The sequence below is a fragment of the Erigeron canadensis genome, chromosome 3 (genome assembly GCF_010389155.1).
Source record: "Erigeron canadensis isolate Cc75 chromosome 3, C_canadensis_v1, whole genome shotgun sequence".
Lineage (NCBI taxonomy): Eukaryota > Viridiplantae > Streptophyta > Magnoliopsida > Asterales > Asteraceae > Erigeron > Erigeron canadensis.
Window position 1 is genome coordinate 29,078,418 of NC_057763.1, and position 18,291 is coordinate 29,096,708.

Below are 18,291 nucleotides of genomic sequence, written 5' to 3' on the forward strand. Positions count from 1 at the left end.
ATAAATATATTTAAACCCTTACTTCCACTCAACCGTTCTCTCTATCTATAATCGTCGTCCTCCGCCGTATATCTCCGGCGATATCCGTTTTCCGGTCGGTCCTCCGGCTAATCTATCCCTTTTTTTATTCTGTTTTCCTTCCCTCTCCTCTCTCTTTTTATCTTCACAAAATAAAAAAAAAAGAATCCAAATATTAGGGTTTCGAATTTGAAAAAAGAAAAACAAATTGTACGGATTTCAAAGTTTGCTATATCTATCTATCTATATTCATTTTGCGTCCAGGTTCATATTCAATAAGGGGAGAGGGAAGTTATATCAAAAAAATTCAAAAAAAATTTGAAAAATTTGGGGAAAAATTGTGAACCTAGGGTTTTGAGATGGCTAGTGCTCAGGTTCAGATTCAAAGTCAAGGTCAAGGTCAAGGTCAAGTACCGGTGGTGAGTGGTGGTGGTGCACCGGTGGTTGTTGGTGGTGCTGCTGGTGGTGGACAGCAGTTTGTGCCTACTTCATTGTATGTTGGTGATTTGGAGTGGAATGTGACTGATTCACAGCTGTATGATTTGTTTAATCAGTTAGGACAAGTTGTTTCGGTTCGAGTTTGTAGGGATTTATCGACTCGAAGGTCGCTTGGTTACGGTTACGTTAACTATGCCAATCCTCAAGACGGTTAGTTGTTACTGTTGTTTATGTTTAATTTGAGTTTGGAGTAGTTATATTGCGATGAACATTATGCGGCATATGTGTAAGTATCGAGATATGTTGAATGAACTTAAGAAATGGCCTTTAAGGGATCAGATTGTTGATTTATGACTAGCATTACTTGGCTTGCTGAAAACTTACTCCAGGCTTAAGATGTTGTGTACTTGTGTCATTGATTAACCAACTTGATAGAACAACCTTCGAAGGGTTAACCTTTGCAGGTTTATTTTTAGTTTACTGTCATAGGAAACAATGTAATAGTTAGACATACAGAAGAAAAGTATGTGTTTGTTTCAAGAAAAATTTGCAATGTTATATCTTGATTACTCTTTAAGGAGCTTGAAGATATACCTTGTATGCAGTTACCAAATATTTACATGGAAAATGAAACTAGGAGCTAGGGATGAAAATCTTACTGTCTGGGAACGGACCAACATCATAGGGATATATATATATATATATATATATAGAATGGAAGTTTGTATTATTAGCTTTGTTTTTAGATGTTTCTTTTACGAGCCTAGTCAATTTTAAGAATGGTTATGGACCATCAGGATTTAAGACCAGATTTTCATTGTATATCTTATAATACTTAAAAGCACTCCACTTTGAAATCTAAATATGGACTTGACACCACAAATTTTAGGGCCGAACAGTGGAAGATAAGAATTCCACCAGAATGTGCAAAACTGTTGCGAAAGAATGGTCCTGAATCCTGATATTTTTTGACAAGTTGTACTGACTGAGTGACTGCCACTGGATACCAGTTTCGCTAGTAGTAATTGAGGTAGCAAGTAGGTAGATAGGTATCTAAGTTGAGACAAGGGGTGATTGACCTTATTGCAGGCATTTAAAGTTCTTTATTTGCCTAATCTAATCTACACTACATCAATATTTCCCTTGAGTAGAAAAATGAGTTTTGTGATCTAACTTGATTTATGTTGCTGTATGGTAAATGTGAGCTAGGATGGTAAGTTGGTGGAAGTTGAGTGTTGGAGCATGGGATTCCATTGTTCCATATTTTCAAGGACATAGATTTCTAGAAGCTTTATGTGAAATAATCTGTCATGCGTTGGTTATAGCATTTTATGCAATAGACAACTGCATATGGATGATGCATGGATACAATCATAGTTGTTGGACTTGGACGAGTTGAGTCTTAAAATTTCGAGGTGACTTGCTACCCCGCCTTGTAGGTGTTTTTGAATCATAATCTTACTCACTGTCTAATGACTGACTAGTTCATAGTCAAGCCAACTTGTTGACCATTCGAGTCTGAAAACAAAGATAGAGATTAAGTTGAACCAGGAGATAGATCAGGGGAATTTTAGAATCTATCAACTTAAAAAGAAGTTATGAAAGTACATTTATAATGTAATGTAAGCTTGCTGATCACAAAAATAACTTATATAATATAAGTATACCTATAACGTCCTATCTGTGTAGAGTTGCTGCCATCTATATGGCTTCTGTCAAGGAAAGCTAGAGAAAGGTTTGGTGTTTCACCATGAAGAGGTGGATGCAATTAACAAAAAAAGAAAAATAATAAGAGAAAAGAGAGAAATTTAATTCAAATTAAAGGATGCCCATAGTTTAGAGTCTTCACCTAGGGTAGTGAAAGACATGTAAGTAAGTTATGCAAAAGTTAACAACTCTTTTTTGAATAACCTATTAATCATAATATACTATATTATTATTCTTTGAATTTTAGATAAAGCAAATGTTTAAGTTGGTTAATTTATTAATAGCAACATACTTCTGTTGAAATATTACAAAATTGGCACAGTATTCAAATTTACACGCACACATATGTATATACAATAAATAGAAAATAGAAAATATCATGACTCTAATGATTCTAGTCATGAGTCAAAAAACTAAGATTTCGAGGCGAGTTACAACTTAACAACTATGGATACGATAGTCTCTTGATTTGCGAGATAGGAATTAGAAAACAAGAATCTGGCTGTCTGAAAGTATCCACTTAGAACCATTAGAGCCTGGGTTTTCAAGATAAACTAAATAGAGTTGAAGAGAAAGAGCGCGGGGGTGGGGGTATCTTTTGTTCTGTTTCTGTGTGTGATTCATTTTGTTTGGTGCATAGCATGACAACATATATGTTTGTTTATTTTAACTTGGATTATCAAAATAAACCGTTTAATAATCTGCCTAATGAAGTGAGTGTTGAAATGTTGATTGGATGTTTATTTTTGTTTGATTGGTGATCTAGGTCAAAATAGTATCACTTCATTTATTTGTTATCTTGATGACAGCTGCAAGAGCAATGGAGGTTTTGAACTTCACACCTCTAAATGGCAAGGCAATCAGAATAATGTATTCTCATCGTGATCCTAGTACACGCAAAAGTGGATCTGGAAATATCTTTATTAAGGTATATAAACTGATAAACCCTCATCTTTCAATCATCTCTCTACTATCTTTTGGAATAAAATATTTACCTGCTTATCTGTTTTGCTGGGAATCTGGATATGATAGAATTTGGACAAGGCAATTGACCAGAAGGCATTGCATGACACTTTCTCTACATTTGGAAATATCCTCTCTTGCAAGATAGCAACTGATTCAACTGGTCAGTCGAAGGGATATGGTTTTGTGCAGTATGAAGCTGAGGAATCTGCACAAAAAGCTATTGAAAAGCTCAATGGCATGCTTCTGAATGACAAACAAGTATATGTCGGACCCTTTCTGCGTAAGCAAGAGAGAGAAATGGCAGTGGACAAGACAAAATTTACTAATATCTATGTCAAAAATCTCTCGGAAGCAACCACGGATGAAGAGTTGAATAAGGTATTTAGTGAATATGGAACTGTAACAAGTGCTGTTGTGATGCGAGATGCTGATGGAAACTCCAAAGGTTTTGGATTTGTCAATTATGAGAATGCTGAAGATGCTGCGAAAGCAGTTGAATCCCTTAATGGCCAGAAGTTTGATAACAAAGAATGGTATGTGGGAAAAGCTCAAAAAAAGCATGAGAGGGAACAGGAATTGAAACAACGATTTGAGCAGAGTATGAAGGAGGCTGTTGACAAATCACAAGGACTAAACCTGTACATAAAAAATTTAGATGATACAGTTGACGATGATAGCCTGAAGGAGCTGTTCTCTTCTTATGGTACCATAACTTCTTGCAAGGTTTGTGGGTCTGAAACATCTCATTCTATATGGATATTACATTTGGGATTTGTCTTTTAGCTGGATAAGCCGTAACATTTTTGTTTCAAAACAGGTGATGCGTGATCCTAATGGAACGAGCAAGGGATCAGGTTTTGTTGCGTTTTCAACACCAGAGGAAGCTTCTAGAGCAGTAAGTGAACACATCTTCATCTTGTCTTTCTTCTTTTTCGTTCTTTTCTGAGATCAGTCTAAATGCCACTTCTGTTTTTGTTCTGTTAGCTTTTTGAGATGAATGGGAAGATGGTTGCTAGCAAGCCTCTCTATGTTGCACTTGCACAACGCAAGGAAGAGAGGAGGGCAAGGTTGCAGGTATTTATTGTGTGTTTATGCAGTTTGACATTATACTTGGTTTAAACAAATGGTAGCAGTATTACCAGGCCCAGAGAATGCAATCACATCAGTCTACTGAGTTATGTCTAGTCTTGTCAAGAGATAGACAAATGGGTGTAGTAAAGAATATATAGACTAGGAAGGTGGTGATATGTGTGACCACATATAAAAGCCACTACATACATATTAACTAGAGACCTTTCTTGACCACCCACTTGATGGAAATGGTATAGTGGCTGCACTATAATACCTCATCTTAAATGTTGTTGCGGGTTCTAATCACGCAAGCTGACTTCCCCTACGAGCTATTTTTCTGTTAAAAAAAAAACTAGAGTCCTTTCTTCTTTGGAACCATTTTCTATTTTTAGCATTGTATATGAAGTTGAAGATGGGTACTAACTAATAAATATTAATGATATAAAAACTATATTGTTTGATTTCACCTCATATGAAACTAGAAGTTTAGAACCAACATTGGGAAGTTTTTTGTGGATTTTAAATACTTGCAAGACCACCAATCATGATTTAATGTAGCTATTTGTGTGACATATATGTAAGCAATTACTTTATAAGTATAGTGGGATTAGGGGCAAAACTGTTAACGATAGTTACTTAACTGAATAATATACAAGTACGTTGAAATCGAAATGATATATTTCTTTTGGTTCAGTTCAGTTATTTTGGTTATTCAGCATTCAAAAATGTATTGGAACCTAATATATCGGTTAGTAGAAAATGGTTACAAACTGAACAATTGACTATCCATATTTTTAATCAAATTGGTTGCTATTCGATGAATTCGGTTTTATGCTCACCCTTGACTTCTGGTTTGATGTATGCTTAGTGGCTGGTGACTGTTGACCTTGTTTTGTGCAGGCACAGTTCTCGCAGATGCGCCCGATTGCTATGGCACCAACAGTAGCACCTCGTATGCCATTGTACCCACCTGGGGGACCAGGTATAGGACAACAAATATTTTATGGTCAACAGCCTACATTCATTCCTCCCCAGGTAACCTCCCACTTTCAGTCTTCATATTCTGTTTGTGTGGTAAATAGTTCTAACTGGATAGTATCCTGTAAGATTACTTGGGTTATTAAATTATAGTTGAAATATAAAGTTGTATCTTAAGGATATTTAAGAATCAGCTCATGGCTTTCTAAACTTTTAAAACGAGAGGTAATTGGGGTCAACTCAGTTAGCCAATATACTCCACTAACCCGGCTCATCACATCTACTTGAAACTCTCTTATCATCATTCCAGTTTTCTATGCGGCTCTCCAATTTATTTTCTTTTTATGTTGGATAGCCTGGATTTGGGTATCAGCAGCAACTTGTACCGGGAATGAGGCCTGGTGGGGCTCCAATGCCGAACTTCTTTATGCCAATGGGACTCCAAGGGCAGCAAGGACAGAGGCCCGGTGGCAGACGTGCTGCTGGACCTGGTCAGCAAAACCAGCAGCCGGTTCCTCTTATGCAGCAGCAGGTTTGTTTAAATCTTTCATTACTGTAAATCTTTTCAAATCTTGTATAACTTCTTTTCATTTTCCTGTATAATTATTCTAATCTCATTGCAATAATTAGATGATGCCACGTGGGAGAATGTATCGATACCCTCCTGGTCGCAATGCACCTGATGGTTCCATGGCTGGTATTGGAGGTGGAGGCATGGTTTCTGTTCCATATGACATGAGTGGAGGCATGCCATTGCGTGATGCTGGAATCTCTCAACCAATCCCAATTGGTGCTTTAGCTTCGGCTCTTGCAAATGCATCTCCCACTGAGCAGAGAACGGTATGCATTTAAATGTATATATTAATTAGCATACACATTTGTGTTTAATTAGTTATTTCCATTCTGAACTTGTGGTGTGTCTAATGATTTATAGATGCTGGGAGAGAATCTATATCCTCTAGTGGAACAGCTAGAACCTGAAGCTGCAGCGAAGGTAACAGGGATGCTTCTGGAGATGGATCAGACTGAGGTTCTTCACTTGCTTGAGTCTCCTGATGCTCTGAAAGCAAAGGTCGCAGAGGCTATGGAGGTTTTGAGGAATGTATCTCAACAACAGCAGCAGGGTGGTGTGGCTAATCAATTGGCTGGTTTGTCACTGAACGATGGAATTGTTTCCTAAACATGTGTGGTTGGAAGCAATGGAATCAGAAGGTTTGTGTCGAGGCTTGATATCATGTAGTTTGATTAGTAAACAAGACTTGAGAGATTGGTTATGTTGATTTCGGTTTGGATAGTGTTGTGAAAAGATTGCTGGCTGTGTTGATAATTTGAGATTCAAATAATTCCTGGCTTTACTGTTTGTTTGTGTGTTTTTGTTCATGTTTTGTCCTTTAATATAAGTCTGGCTAGTGTGGTTACGAGTATAAAAATATCTTATATTCGAAAGAGATCTGATTCTTTCTGATAAACTTTTGCATTTTACATTAATAAAAACAAATTTAAGGCCAGACATGGAATACTTTTTTGCCTTTCTGTGATAGACACCTAGCATATATACAGTAATTGGGCAGATCTTTATTGGGTACCAAGTTATGGGCAATTGGGCATCGTTACTGGAGGACAGGTTATGTAGACATGTCATCAATGCCCTCATCTTTGTCTTTCAGCTGAATCTACCAGCTGATATCAAAGATATTATCTATTTTGAGTTTATTAGCTTGCATTTGAACTTGTGTTATTCATCCTGGAAATAAGATAAAAAAAGATATATGAACTTTTTTGGGGCTAGTGATCATAACTGGTTTTCTTGAATCCTGGGCTGAGAAACTCTAAATTCAAATCAGAAAACCCAAGGGTATCTTCTTTTATTGTTGACTTGAACATCTTTTAATCCATATAAACCAAATTGGAGTTGAACAGGCTGACTTACTGGGCGTTGTATCGTGGGTTCGTTGTGCCCGTTTTTGTTCGACATTGGCCAACCATGGAATTCACAACAAACCAAAAAGAAAATCTAGCATGGGCAGAGAAGTTCAAACTATAAGCCACATTTGGACTTGCAAATCCGATGTGTTTGGTTGACATTCGCTTGATTTTATGAGGTCTAGTACGTGGTGTTTCTCCCCACACTTTACGATGAGCTATATTTATGATAGGAGGTGATCGTTACATAACTTTTTTGGCCATAAACAAGGCAAAAAAGTTATATGTAGAGATCATCATATATCATTAGTTTTCCATTTAATATGTATAAAATTAACCACAACCTTTGTTACACATACTCTTGTATGTTTTCCGTGCTTGTTGAGCGGTCAAACTATTTGTAACTTATCTTTATTATTCCATGTATATGACTTAAAGTTTTAAAATTTAAGAGTTAATTTCATTATATACCCCTAGGGTATACCATATTTTTAGGTTTCGTCACTCTCGTTTTTACGTATCATTACATACCTCTATGGACTATGGTGACTTTTTACTTCATTACACACCCCTCAATCTAAGAGACGTTATTATGTCTTTGTTAAGCCCCCATGTGCAATGCACATGACATTTTAACGGAGGCATAATAATGTCTGTCAGGTTGAAGAGTGTGTAATAAAACAAAAAGTCACCATAGGGTATGTAAACAATCATGATATACAACCAATCAATATTATATGATTTTTTAATAATAATGAAACAATACTTATTTTAGTATGGTTAGAAACTTCTTTTACACCACCACAAACACCAGCCAAAGCCAGGTAGGCGAATAGAGGCGCCATAACCCTTGGCAACATTTCTTCATTGAAGATCTACAATTCTTTTTAGTTTTAAAAGATGGAAAAGTTATTTGTCTAAACTATACAATTGATTTTGTTTTATATTTAAAAAAAATAATGTTCGTACAATGTGGTAGGAAAATACGTTCTATTGGTGGCATCTAACGACTTTTTATAGTGGTTATCGCAGAATAATCGAGAGGATGACGTAATTTGTTACATTGTTGTTTTCCTAACTAAAAAAAAAATTTCAATGAAAAAATAATGTATTTTATAAATACTTTTAAATGTTAGTTATAATGTATTAAATGAGTTAATTTACAAATATGGAAAATTTAACTAATAAGTTTTTTCTTTTTTTGAACATTAAAGATTATATTATTGAGGGTTCTAATCATTTGAACAACAACAAAATTGGTAAAAACCAAAAAATTAATCTCAACTATTCATTTTCAAATTCATATCTACTTTCTCCTTCCACCCTCTTATACCGTGTTAGGGTTCTTCGCAAGAAGATCTCAAGGAAAATAATGAGCTTCTATTATACATTATTCTAGCACACCCGCTAGTGCAAAAAAACAAATTTGACACGTAATGAGGCCGACTTCACCAACAGATCAAACACTTGGGTAGAGTTTTACAAGCCTAAATTTATACCAGACTTCTTTCCAAGCAGATTTTGGTACTTTGGGTCAAACAAAGCTTGCTCAGACTCCAAACTCATAAATCAACCTGAAACCTTCAAAGCATTGGCCAGAGTACGGCTACTGATTATGGTTCATAATGTCCAGTCTGGCCAAACTCAAACTCCACCCAACCAGATTCTCCGGTTTGTTATTCTCTCAGCTTCCCTAATTACTGGTTTAAATGTCGTGTGAAATCAAAAGGGCGATCCCATTACCACATACAACAGTGCTTTCTAACTGCTTCCAAACCTCTCAATACCTTTCTTACCATATCATTACATTCAAAAAAGTTTTCCAATTCACCGTCACGATCTCTTTAATTCATTTCTTGGATTTGCCATTTCTCCAAAACACCCAGCTCCGAAATCTGAGAACACCACATTCACTTTGGGGCAGACTTTCTGCACCGCCGCATATGCAACTTTACACAATGGAAGCTTAGAATATGTAAACTTTCAGCTTGTAACTTTCGTTTAATTGAATATTCATCATTAGAAATTACTAAAACAATATGTATTACAAAAACAAATCTTCAAACTCATAAAAAACTTAATTTATATAACATACAAAAACCAAACCTTTTTTAATAAACTACAGGGTTTATGATGATATTGGGTGGGTCAACTTGAGTACCCTTTACCATCTTATGGGCTTATGGCTCTGATCAGCATCACCTATTTCTTTAGGGTCCTCTGTAGCAACCCACCAACTAATGAGATCAAAGTGTAATATACACCATATATTTTTACATGATCGAGCCAAATATCAAGAAGTTTTTGCTTCTTTCTACCACACCTCACTAACCTTCATAGAATTATATTCACAAATTCGCGACTCGACACCATCAGATTTAACTTAGCCATCCACTGGAATACCGCGTCTATGCCTCAAACCTACATCGTTGTCTCCTGCATCGTCATTTGAAGTCTCAACCTCTTGTTGCCTGTCATTGTTAACTTCCCCAAAATTATGAAGTCTTCGTCCAATCAAATAGCGGTCATCTCTTATCGAGTTATGTAGGTTGGTAAACCAGACATGGAACCTCTTGGCACAAAAACACAGCAAACTGAGACCAAGGCAACCCAACCATGCAAATCTGTAGACAGCTGAGTTGATCACTAACGGGTACCCAAATACAGGAAATACTCCTCGGGCTAACACATAGGGGACACATAAAGCTGTAAGAAGCTTCATAATGATGGGGACCACAATTTCTCGTAGAACCCAAAAGGCTTGTAGTCTAGAGAAACCATCTTCTCTTACTCTCTCAAACTTTACCCGCCAACTGTCGTCCATTAGAGGCATCATATGATCCAGCATAACCTGATTAGCAAACCAGACATAAATAAACAGATTGATACATAAGCTCGTCAGAGAAATGAACATATAAATGAGGTGTGGCAAAATGGATAGGCTGGGCAGGTTGTGCAGCAGGCTGTCCCACAACACTTCTTAACCATTCCCCAAAACGTCGTTGCATTTCACGTGACATATATTAGTTTTTAGAAAGCATACTAGGATATAAGCACCAACTTCAACCCGTTTGAAACATTTAACCAGTTTCATTTAGTAGAATCTTTTAGCTCAACCCATTTGACCCAACGGTAAAAAATGTAATCTAATCGACCCATTCATAGGTAGATGAGTTGAATTGCAACTCTAACACAATGGATTTACGTACTTGTGGATACATATACATATGCAAACACATCAGTGAACCATTGGAGCAAAAGGAGTTGACAAAACTTACCAGCCGAGTCCAGATCTTGAGAAATATAAGTCCAAGAGCCCAGTCTTGGTACAACAGGAACACTGGGCTTTCGTCCACAGGCACCCTCATTGGTACAATTACCAGAAGTTCAAATAGCAGCCCAATCAAAACAGGAATGACAAAAATCTGTAGAAAAAGAGCATTAATTGTAGTAAAAAACAAATATATAAATTCATAGCAGAAAGAGATCAAATAATTCTTACCCAAATTGACAGCAGTACAGAGCTCTTTACAGCAATAGAACACCATTTCCAAATTTGACCTAGTAAAACTGAAGCTCTCCTTGTTCTAATTTGATCCATGCAATACCTTATGCCAGCCACTAAGGTCCAGATGACATAACTTCCAATGACGAAGGCATATATGTCTGAAAAAAAGTAACAAATGTAGCCTCAGTTTACATCTCTCGAACAAAGAAGCACAATGCTAACAGAACATTACAATGCGGCAATCTACATGGAACTTTCCTAAAAACTTAAAGGAGCAAGGAGTGGAAATTAACGCTTTGTTAATGGATGTCAACATTCTTCCGCAAAGAAGAAAGCTTACAAACGTGTCCAGTTAAAATTTTAAGGTCCTTCCTCCAAAATAGCTTTTTCCGAAGTTTGTTTTTATAGACAATTGGTGCATCAGAGAACTGAGAAATGCATCCAGTCATGATGTCACTTCAAAGTAAAGCTCGACTGAACTAATTTGTCCAAGCTTTTCTTATAGAGTTAGCATGTCAGAAACAATTACATAAATTATCAACTTTTTTTAATAACTTAGGATTGCATTACAACCTTTTTGGCCAGTTCTGGGTTTTGCTACAATTTGTTTTATCCAAATTAGCTAGAAATTTAAGAAGCCAAATCGGCAGACTTACTTTATCACCATCTCTATGTTAACCTGTACAAGTTGGAAGGAATGGAACTAACAAAAACCAGTGACATGAAGGTCTTGAATCATATTTCTTACCATTGCATTTGATGCCATGTGTGATAGGAAGAAGAGGAACAGCATTGAAGAGCACTCGTCCAAGGGATACAGGCACCACAATTAGAGCAGAATTGACTATCAGCAATGTCATCCAGGCAGCCAATAAAAGCAGCACAATACAAAGGACAAACATATACCTCCTAAAAATGAAAGAGAAAAAAAAAAGCATTAGAATATACATATAAATACTGCACATAACATATATGATGAATATGAATAAATCCTGCATTCCATCTTTTAGACATGAGGATATCTACTCCTAGCTGGGCATCAATATAAAAAGGAAAACCCAGGGATATTATCTTGCATATCCTGTGGCTCTGGATGGCTTTTAAGTCTCGCACTAACCTTTTCTTAACAGCCAGCAAGTTGGTGCAACTGTACATTATATTCACCAGCTTACTGAAAGTCACCTCTTACTGTGTGATGAAAATTTGTTCTATTTGAGGTGATTTCCACTCTATCTAAAACATCTCACAAAATTACAATTACTTGGTACAAATGTTGCATACAAGATCATATTACAATTTGCAGTGTAGGTAACATAAGTCACAGTCTCCCTTTTTAAAATGCCATTCATAGCTTTAGTTATGATATCTGACATATAAGGTACAATATTACAATCTCAGTGAGGCAATGATCAACCCCCTTAGATCATTGCCAGTGGCAATCAGATGAATGAGACAAGGTCAATAGGTGTAACACCTTGGTAGTGGGAGAAGATAAAGATAAACAAATCACTTACGTCACCTGCTGTTATAGGACTATATGTACACCTTATAAACTCCAATTACATTCTCATTTAGGATATTGAAGTTTCTACAATTTCTAATTGTCACTAAAAAGATGCAATCTACTGCTTCTCAATTTCAGGCAGAATAGATGATCTGATAGAGGAAATAGTTACACCAGAACTTACTCTGAATCGGATTGTTCATCACCATCTGCTTCTTCTGCAAAATTAGTATTGGCTGCTGCATGCCTTGCTCGGTTCAAATCTTCAGGGGGTATATATCCAACAACATCTCGATCTTGTCCTCTTACTAGATCATTTTCATTATCTTGTCCACCAGTATCCTCAGGTCTAGGCAATAAATAATCAGTTAAACCAAGGGCCCAGCCAGCTGCAGTAAACCAATAGTGCAGAAGTGACTTAATAGTCGCACGCAGCTTAAAATGCTCAACGGCAAAAGGAATGCAAATTTGGAAGAGAAGCATGTCAGCAGGAATCTCCGTGAATGGGTCAGATACTCTGCAAAATATATAATATCACTACATAAACAGATCTGCCAGATGGAATAGCACTGCATATAGCAAAAACTACCAGGCACAGGAAGTAGTCTTACGATATATCAAGCGGAAAGATAGACGGAGCCATGCGCATTGCAAGTTTAACAGGCAAAAATACCAGCATTACAATTAAGCTCCCATATACAGCAACCGACAAAAGAACCCTGCGTGCATGCTTGTGCACAGGATCATCAATTAGATCTCTAAATGGATTGTAGTTAGGGTCAGCTGGATCTCGCAGGAAATAAAGGACTCCATTGCGCAGAACCTGCCATATACATAAAGAGGTCCGGAAATTGGAGCACTGAACATTAAAAATAAAATAGTAATGGGCTAGTGCCTAGTAGATTATATTACCCCTCTAAGAAGACTGACAAATATGGATATTTGTAGCATGTAGACAATCCCTACAACCCAATGAATCAATGAGCTTGCGAGTGGAGAAACAGAAAAGAAGTCAACTCTTTCACCAATTGACTTTCCAAACATCCTTATTGTACAAACATCTAGCCACCATCCACACATTAGAGGGAAGACTCCCAGTTCAATGACCAAAAGAAATGCAACCTTTATCATAGTCATTAAATGTCTCATTGCGGCCAAAAACTGCCTGAACAGTGAAGGGATTGTCTCAGCAATTGAAGCAATACCATAGAATCTTCCCAAAGTCAATGGTTCCCCCCTGGTGTACCTAACCAGTGCTACAACTCCAAGATAAAAGATAATTACTGAGAAAATGAACATATAGCCAACTGCAAGAGTTGTAGCATCAGAGAGCCGTGATACCCCAGAAATTGCCCCTTTTAGAAACTCCACTGAAACTAGATTTGTAACATTGTTTGGTGACTCATTAAGTCCAGTGGCATTCACGTTTATCATATCCGCAGAACTTTTCTCAGATGCCAAATCTGTGACTGCAGTCAACGCATTCTTTAATGTAATATTGGCCAAAGAAAGGGCATGCTCAGTAAGTGGTACAACAGTCGATAACATTGGGGTAGTAGCAGATGATAAAACCCATGATAGATGGTAGAGAATAAATCGTCCTAGGTGGAAAGGCACAAGTACTACAACACCAAGAAATATCATGTTGCTTGCAAGAACCTGCAACATATACATACAGTAAAAAATGAACATGTAAAATTTTGGATTATGGGGTGAAAAACGAAGAAGATAACATATACATACAGTAAAAAATGAACATGTAAAATTTTGGGCGGGTAGAAACTGGCCATTGATTTAATTCGACACTTCTTGCACAATGTATTTACAGTTTTTATAAAGACACATATATCAAATATGATTACAATCATCCTATTATATCACTAACAGTCTAATTTTCTTAATTAAAATGGATTGGAAAGTTTGTGCTTGGGGACCCATGTGACTTGTTTCCTGTTCTATTTATTTTTACCTTTTTAATCAAGTATAATATGAAAATGGATGTGCTACCTCTACACAACTGTAGGCAATTAGGGATGCCCCGTAAAAAAAATGATTTATAAATTTGAATATATGTAATAGAACACGTTTCACTACCCAAGTTATAGTTAAGCAGGCAAAATCGAGTGGAAAGAAATAGTGAAAAAGCCTGAAATAAATTCTTGCAGTAGATTGATATACTCACAGTGAATGCATTTTCCACCAAATGGAAGAGAGGTCCCTGCATGCCAACCAGCTCATCAAAAGGGACATCCTCTGCACCATCTCCATCATCCAAACCATCAAACATCTGTTCAACATGTGCCTCAAGACGAGCTGCTTGCATCTCCCACCTTGCTGCAACATTTTCTGCATTCCTCCTGATCATCTGACCAGCCCCACCAATGCCTCGTCCTCCAACATCTTCAACATTCCCATCACCAATAAGATTCCGATTGGCTTGTGCAGGTTGTCTTCTAGCTACACGAGCACCGTTCCTCTCTCCTTCATCCTCTCTGTCCGCTTCCGCGCCTCCAAGTTCGCGTATGTGTCTGAAATAGTCCCGCAAAGATGTGGCACCGAGAAAAATAAATACTATGCTTGCTGAGAGTAAAAACCCATGAAGACAGTCTGTAAGAATAAATGTGGTAGAGATATGACTCAAGAACAGTCTCTGAGCTTCTCCAAAACTCCTAACAAATGAGAAGCGCCATATCCAGAAGGTAATATGTGGTATGATCAAGAGCCATACAGAAAGCACAAAACTGAGTCTCGCGAAGAATTTCACCACGTTATAGGCTTTCATTGCCATCCCAATGATAAATTCCTGAAAAGGAAGCCTTGATGGAGCATTCTCAGCATACACAGGAGAGAATGAAAAGGGATGCTTACAGACCTGCAGTACATGAAGACAACACCAATGAAATTCATAGTTCATACACCAAATACTTATACACAACAAAAAATTTAAATCAAACTTCGATGCGAGCAACTTCGCTATCAGATACGGTAAGATCTACTGATCTACAAAAGCATCAGATAAGAACACCCACACATAACTCTAGGCATTAACAAAAAGATGAATTTATTGGGAAGTATTGAAGAGTAGAGGAAAAGAGTGTTCATGACGACTGGTATAGAACAGGGATCTTAAATTTTCAGTTTCTCACTACCACAGGTTTCTTGAAACAGGTCAAGGCACAAACTCGCTTCTTACAGTTCAAAATGTACTGCAGAAAAGTATGAGAAGTACGTTCATTATGCTAAAAAATGACATTTCACTAAAATAAGAAGCAACAAGAAGATAAGAAGGCCACCAATGACAACACGTCAACAAGATTAGCAGAGTCATCTGATATGAACATCAAATCTCTTATATCAGAAGCTGACACCAACACAAAAGCTCTTTAGCAAAAATAGCATAAGCTGGGTACAAAGGACATCTAGGTATTCTCAAACTCAACTTTAATTTGATGGCTGCACCCACAGTTCAGTCTGACAGATGTCAACGTTTTTCAATGGTTGCAAATGCACTATTCCCAAAAGGTTATCATATATAGGCAGTGTGAATAACGGTCTGATCAACCATCCCAGATCCATGTAGCATCATATCAAGTTAACCCACAATAAAAACTCCGTCTTAAGATCCGACCCAGCAGGAAACACACTCTAAATTTTGCCCTCCTTGATTCTTTTCCTGGTACCCCCTTAGCTAAAACATAAAGAATCAGATATATTGGCCTTAACTTGCTTTGATAATCTACCATGCAAAAACTAAAGTGGGCATACCTCTCCAGACCCAAGTACTAAACAATTCTTCCAACTCATTTATTAGAAGCTTAACTAATCTTATCATATATATCACAGCCAAACCACATTTCAATTACTAGAGACAGTTGATGGTCATTATATCAAGTTCCCTAGCTAAAAGCCTTGTCGCATATATATAACAATATTAACAGCTTTTTATTTGTTTGTAACACACATAAGGTGTCAATAGCAAATCAACTTTTCCGCAATGTCCATCTTGGCAATTATAAGGTTTTTTCGCAGTCAAGTTCCGGAATTTTAACTTTATTTAACCAACTACAGCCTAATTTTTACAATTTAAGCTGCTACTATCGTGATGTGGCAAAAGATACCTTTTTAACAAGCGGCCGATAATGACCAGCTATTAGAGGTTAATAAACTAAGCTTTAGCAGGTCAAACAAAGTTGTAATTAGCTAAACGAACGAAAATAAAAAAACCTAATAATTACCAAGACATCTATTCAGGACAAAAGTTATAGCCAATTTACTCAAGAGTTAATAAATACAACAATTAAAGTTTAATCTCACCTAATCATTTCAAAAAATCTACTTTACTAATAATTTAATAAGAAAATAAAATTATATATATATATAAAATTAGAAAGAGATGTAAAAAAACCTCGCAGTGACGAGCGTTACTATGATTAAGCCACTGTAAAAGACAATCCTGATGAACAAATTTAATACTTCCGCTACAAGCACACGGATACCGCAGCGGATTATCGTCGTCACCAGGATTCCGGCAGATCCGGCAAACATCTCCGTCTTCATCTTCGTCATCATAATCATTATTATTGTTATTATTATTATTAGTATTTAAAACAGCAGTTGAAGCGCAAGGACCTGATGCTGAAGAAGACGGTGATGAATCCGGTATGATTGCGATTCCGTCGTCTGCCGGCGGTGCGATCTCCATTTGGCGGTAACCGGAGATAGGTTTAGGATTTTTAACGCGTTTATTTATATAATTTTAATTTAATATTTTGTGCGTGTATATGTGTGTGTGGAATTAAAAAAAGTTTTTGGGGTAATTTTATTTGGGGATTGTTTGGCGGTGGATGGAGGGGAGATTTTGGTACGACTTGTATACGGTGTGATTTTAATTTAATGATACGTTACGAAAACGGTAGGAAAGTTATACCACTCGTAATAATTCGTAAATAGTCAATACTAGAGTACTAGTCATCATTTTATTCTTTTATTACATTATATATATATATGGCTATCACTACAAAGAGAAAAAAATAAGATTACTTTTGATCTAAGCCATTAAAAATAAACCTACAAATCAATCTCCACCATCTAAATTGAAAGTCAACTATGATATCTAATTATGGTAAATCTTTTTTGATATTTAATGTAACTATTATTATTTTACTTGAAGTTAGTTATTAACTTTTTAAGAATGTTCTAATGATAGGTAGAGGTAACAAAAGCTTATGAGAAAAACATTCCAGCATGCCTGGGTTAACAAATGCATAACATTCTAACATAGATATTGTATATAGGATTTCATTAATATTTATGATGTTTTTAGTGTATAGATAGAAAACATAAACTTTAAGACTTTAACTAAGTTTTAGGGTATGTTTGGTAGAAAAGATTCGAGCTAGGACTGTAGCTAGGAGTTTGGAGCTAAAGCTTGATGATGTGGCTAGGAGCTAGAACTTCTATTTCAACCATTCTTACACAATGTTTTATTTTAAAGACATTTTAGGGGCTTTTGGGAGCTTTTTCGAGCTGAGACTTTTAATCTCAAATGCACATCCAAACAAGTCTATCTTCTTTAAAAGAGTTATTTTTTAAAACCTTAGGATTTTGAATCTCCTAATTAAAACCCCCCCTAAAATCCTCATACATGTTTTTTTTTCCTGAATATAATGGTCTTACGTTTTAACAGTTTATGATAAAAATCAACACTATTAGTAGTATGATACAATGTAATAATAATAAAAGAAAAGAATAAAAATGGAAGGGATAGTGATTGTATATGTTAAAAAAAGATAGTGATTGTATTAAAGGACCGATGGAGTGTGAGGTGGAATATATATATATATATATATAGGGGGAAGTGAGTATGGGATTGTGCTTCATCTAAGCTTAGATGGGGAACCACTCACATTTGGTTTTTATAATCATGAAAATCATGGGGGGACCATGTATTTGTTTTTAATTCAAACAAATAATAAAGTATTTGTTTGTGAGGGGTTCCCCATCTAAGTTTAGATGGGGAACAACCCCATACTCACTTTTTCCGTATATATATATATATATATATATTTGAACAACGAGTTATTTGTTAGTGGTTAGTAGTTAGCATTTGAGACATCACGTATACCTAGGATGAAATTCAGGACTCTCGAACCCTTCCCTCCCTTAATAATTCACTCCT

The 18,291-nt window shown here is 36.4% G+C and overlaps 2 protein-coding genes across 2 annotated transcripts; one reads left to right on the plus strand and one right to left on the minus strand.

Annotated features, from left to right (window-relative positions):
* On the plus strand, nt 1–6,538 carry LOC122590699 (polyadenylate-binding protein 2-like). Its single transcript, XM_043762879.1, has 9 exons — nt 1–666; nt 2,973–3,091; nt 3,196–3,852; nt 3,947–4,024; nt 4,114–4,203; nt 5,101–5,235; nt 5,534–5,710; nt 5,809–6,018; nt 6,113–6,538. Exons 1-9 carry the CDS (start codon nt 378–380, stop codon nt 6,356–6,358), a joined length of 2,001 nt encoding a protein of 666 aa, XP_043618814.1. The 5' UTR covers nt 1–377; the 3' UTR covers nt 6,359–6,538.
* Nucleotides 6,539–9,096: 2,558 nt separating this feature from the next.
* On the minus strand, nt 9,097–16,886 carry LOC122590698 (probable E3 ubiquitin ligase SUD1). The gene is made up of 9 exons (XM_043762878.1): nt 16,519–16,886; nt 14,296–14,985; nt 13,026–13,772; nt 12,725–12,936; nt 12,298–12,630; nt 11,358–11,518; nt 10,604–10,767; nt 10,380–10,526; nt 9,097–9,952 (listed from the first exon to the last, which is right to left on the minus strand). Exons 1-9 carry the CDS (start codon nt 16,813–16,815, stop codon nt 9,485–9,487), a joined length of 3,219 nt encoding a protein of 1,072 aa, XP_043618813.1. The 5' UTR covers nt 16,816–16,886; the 3' UTR covers nt 9,097–9,484.
* Nucleotides 16,887–18,291: the final 1,405 nt, after the last annotated feature.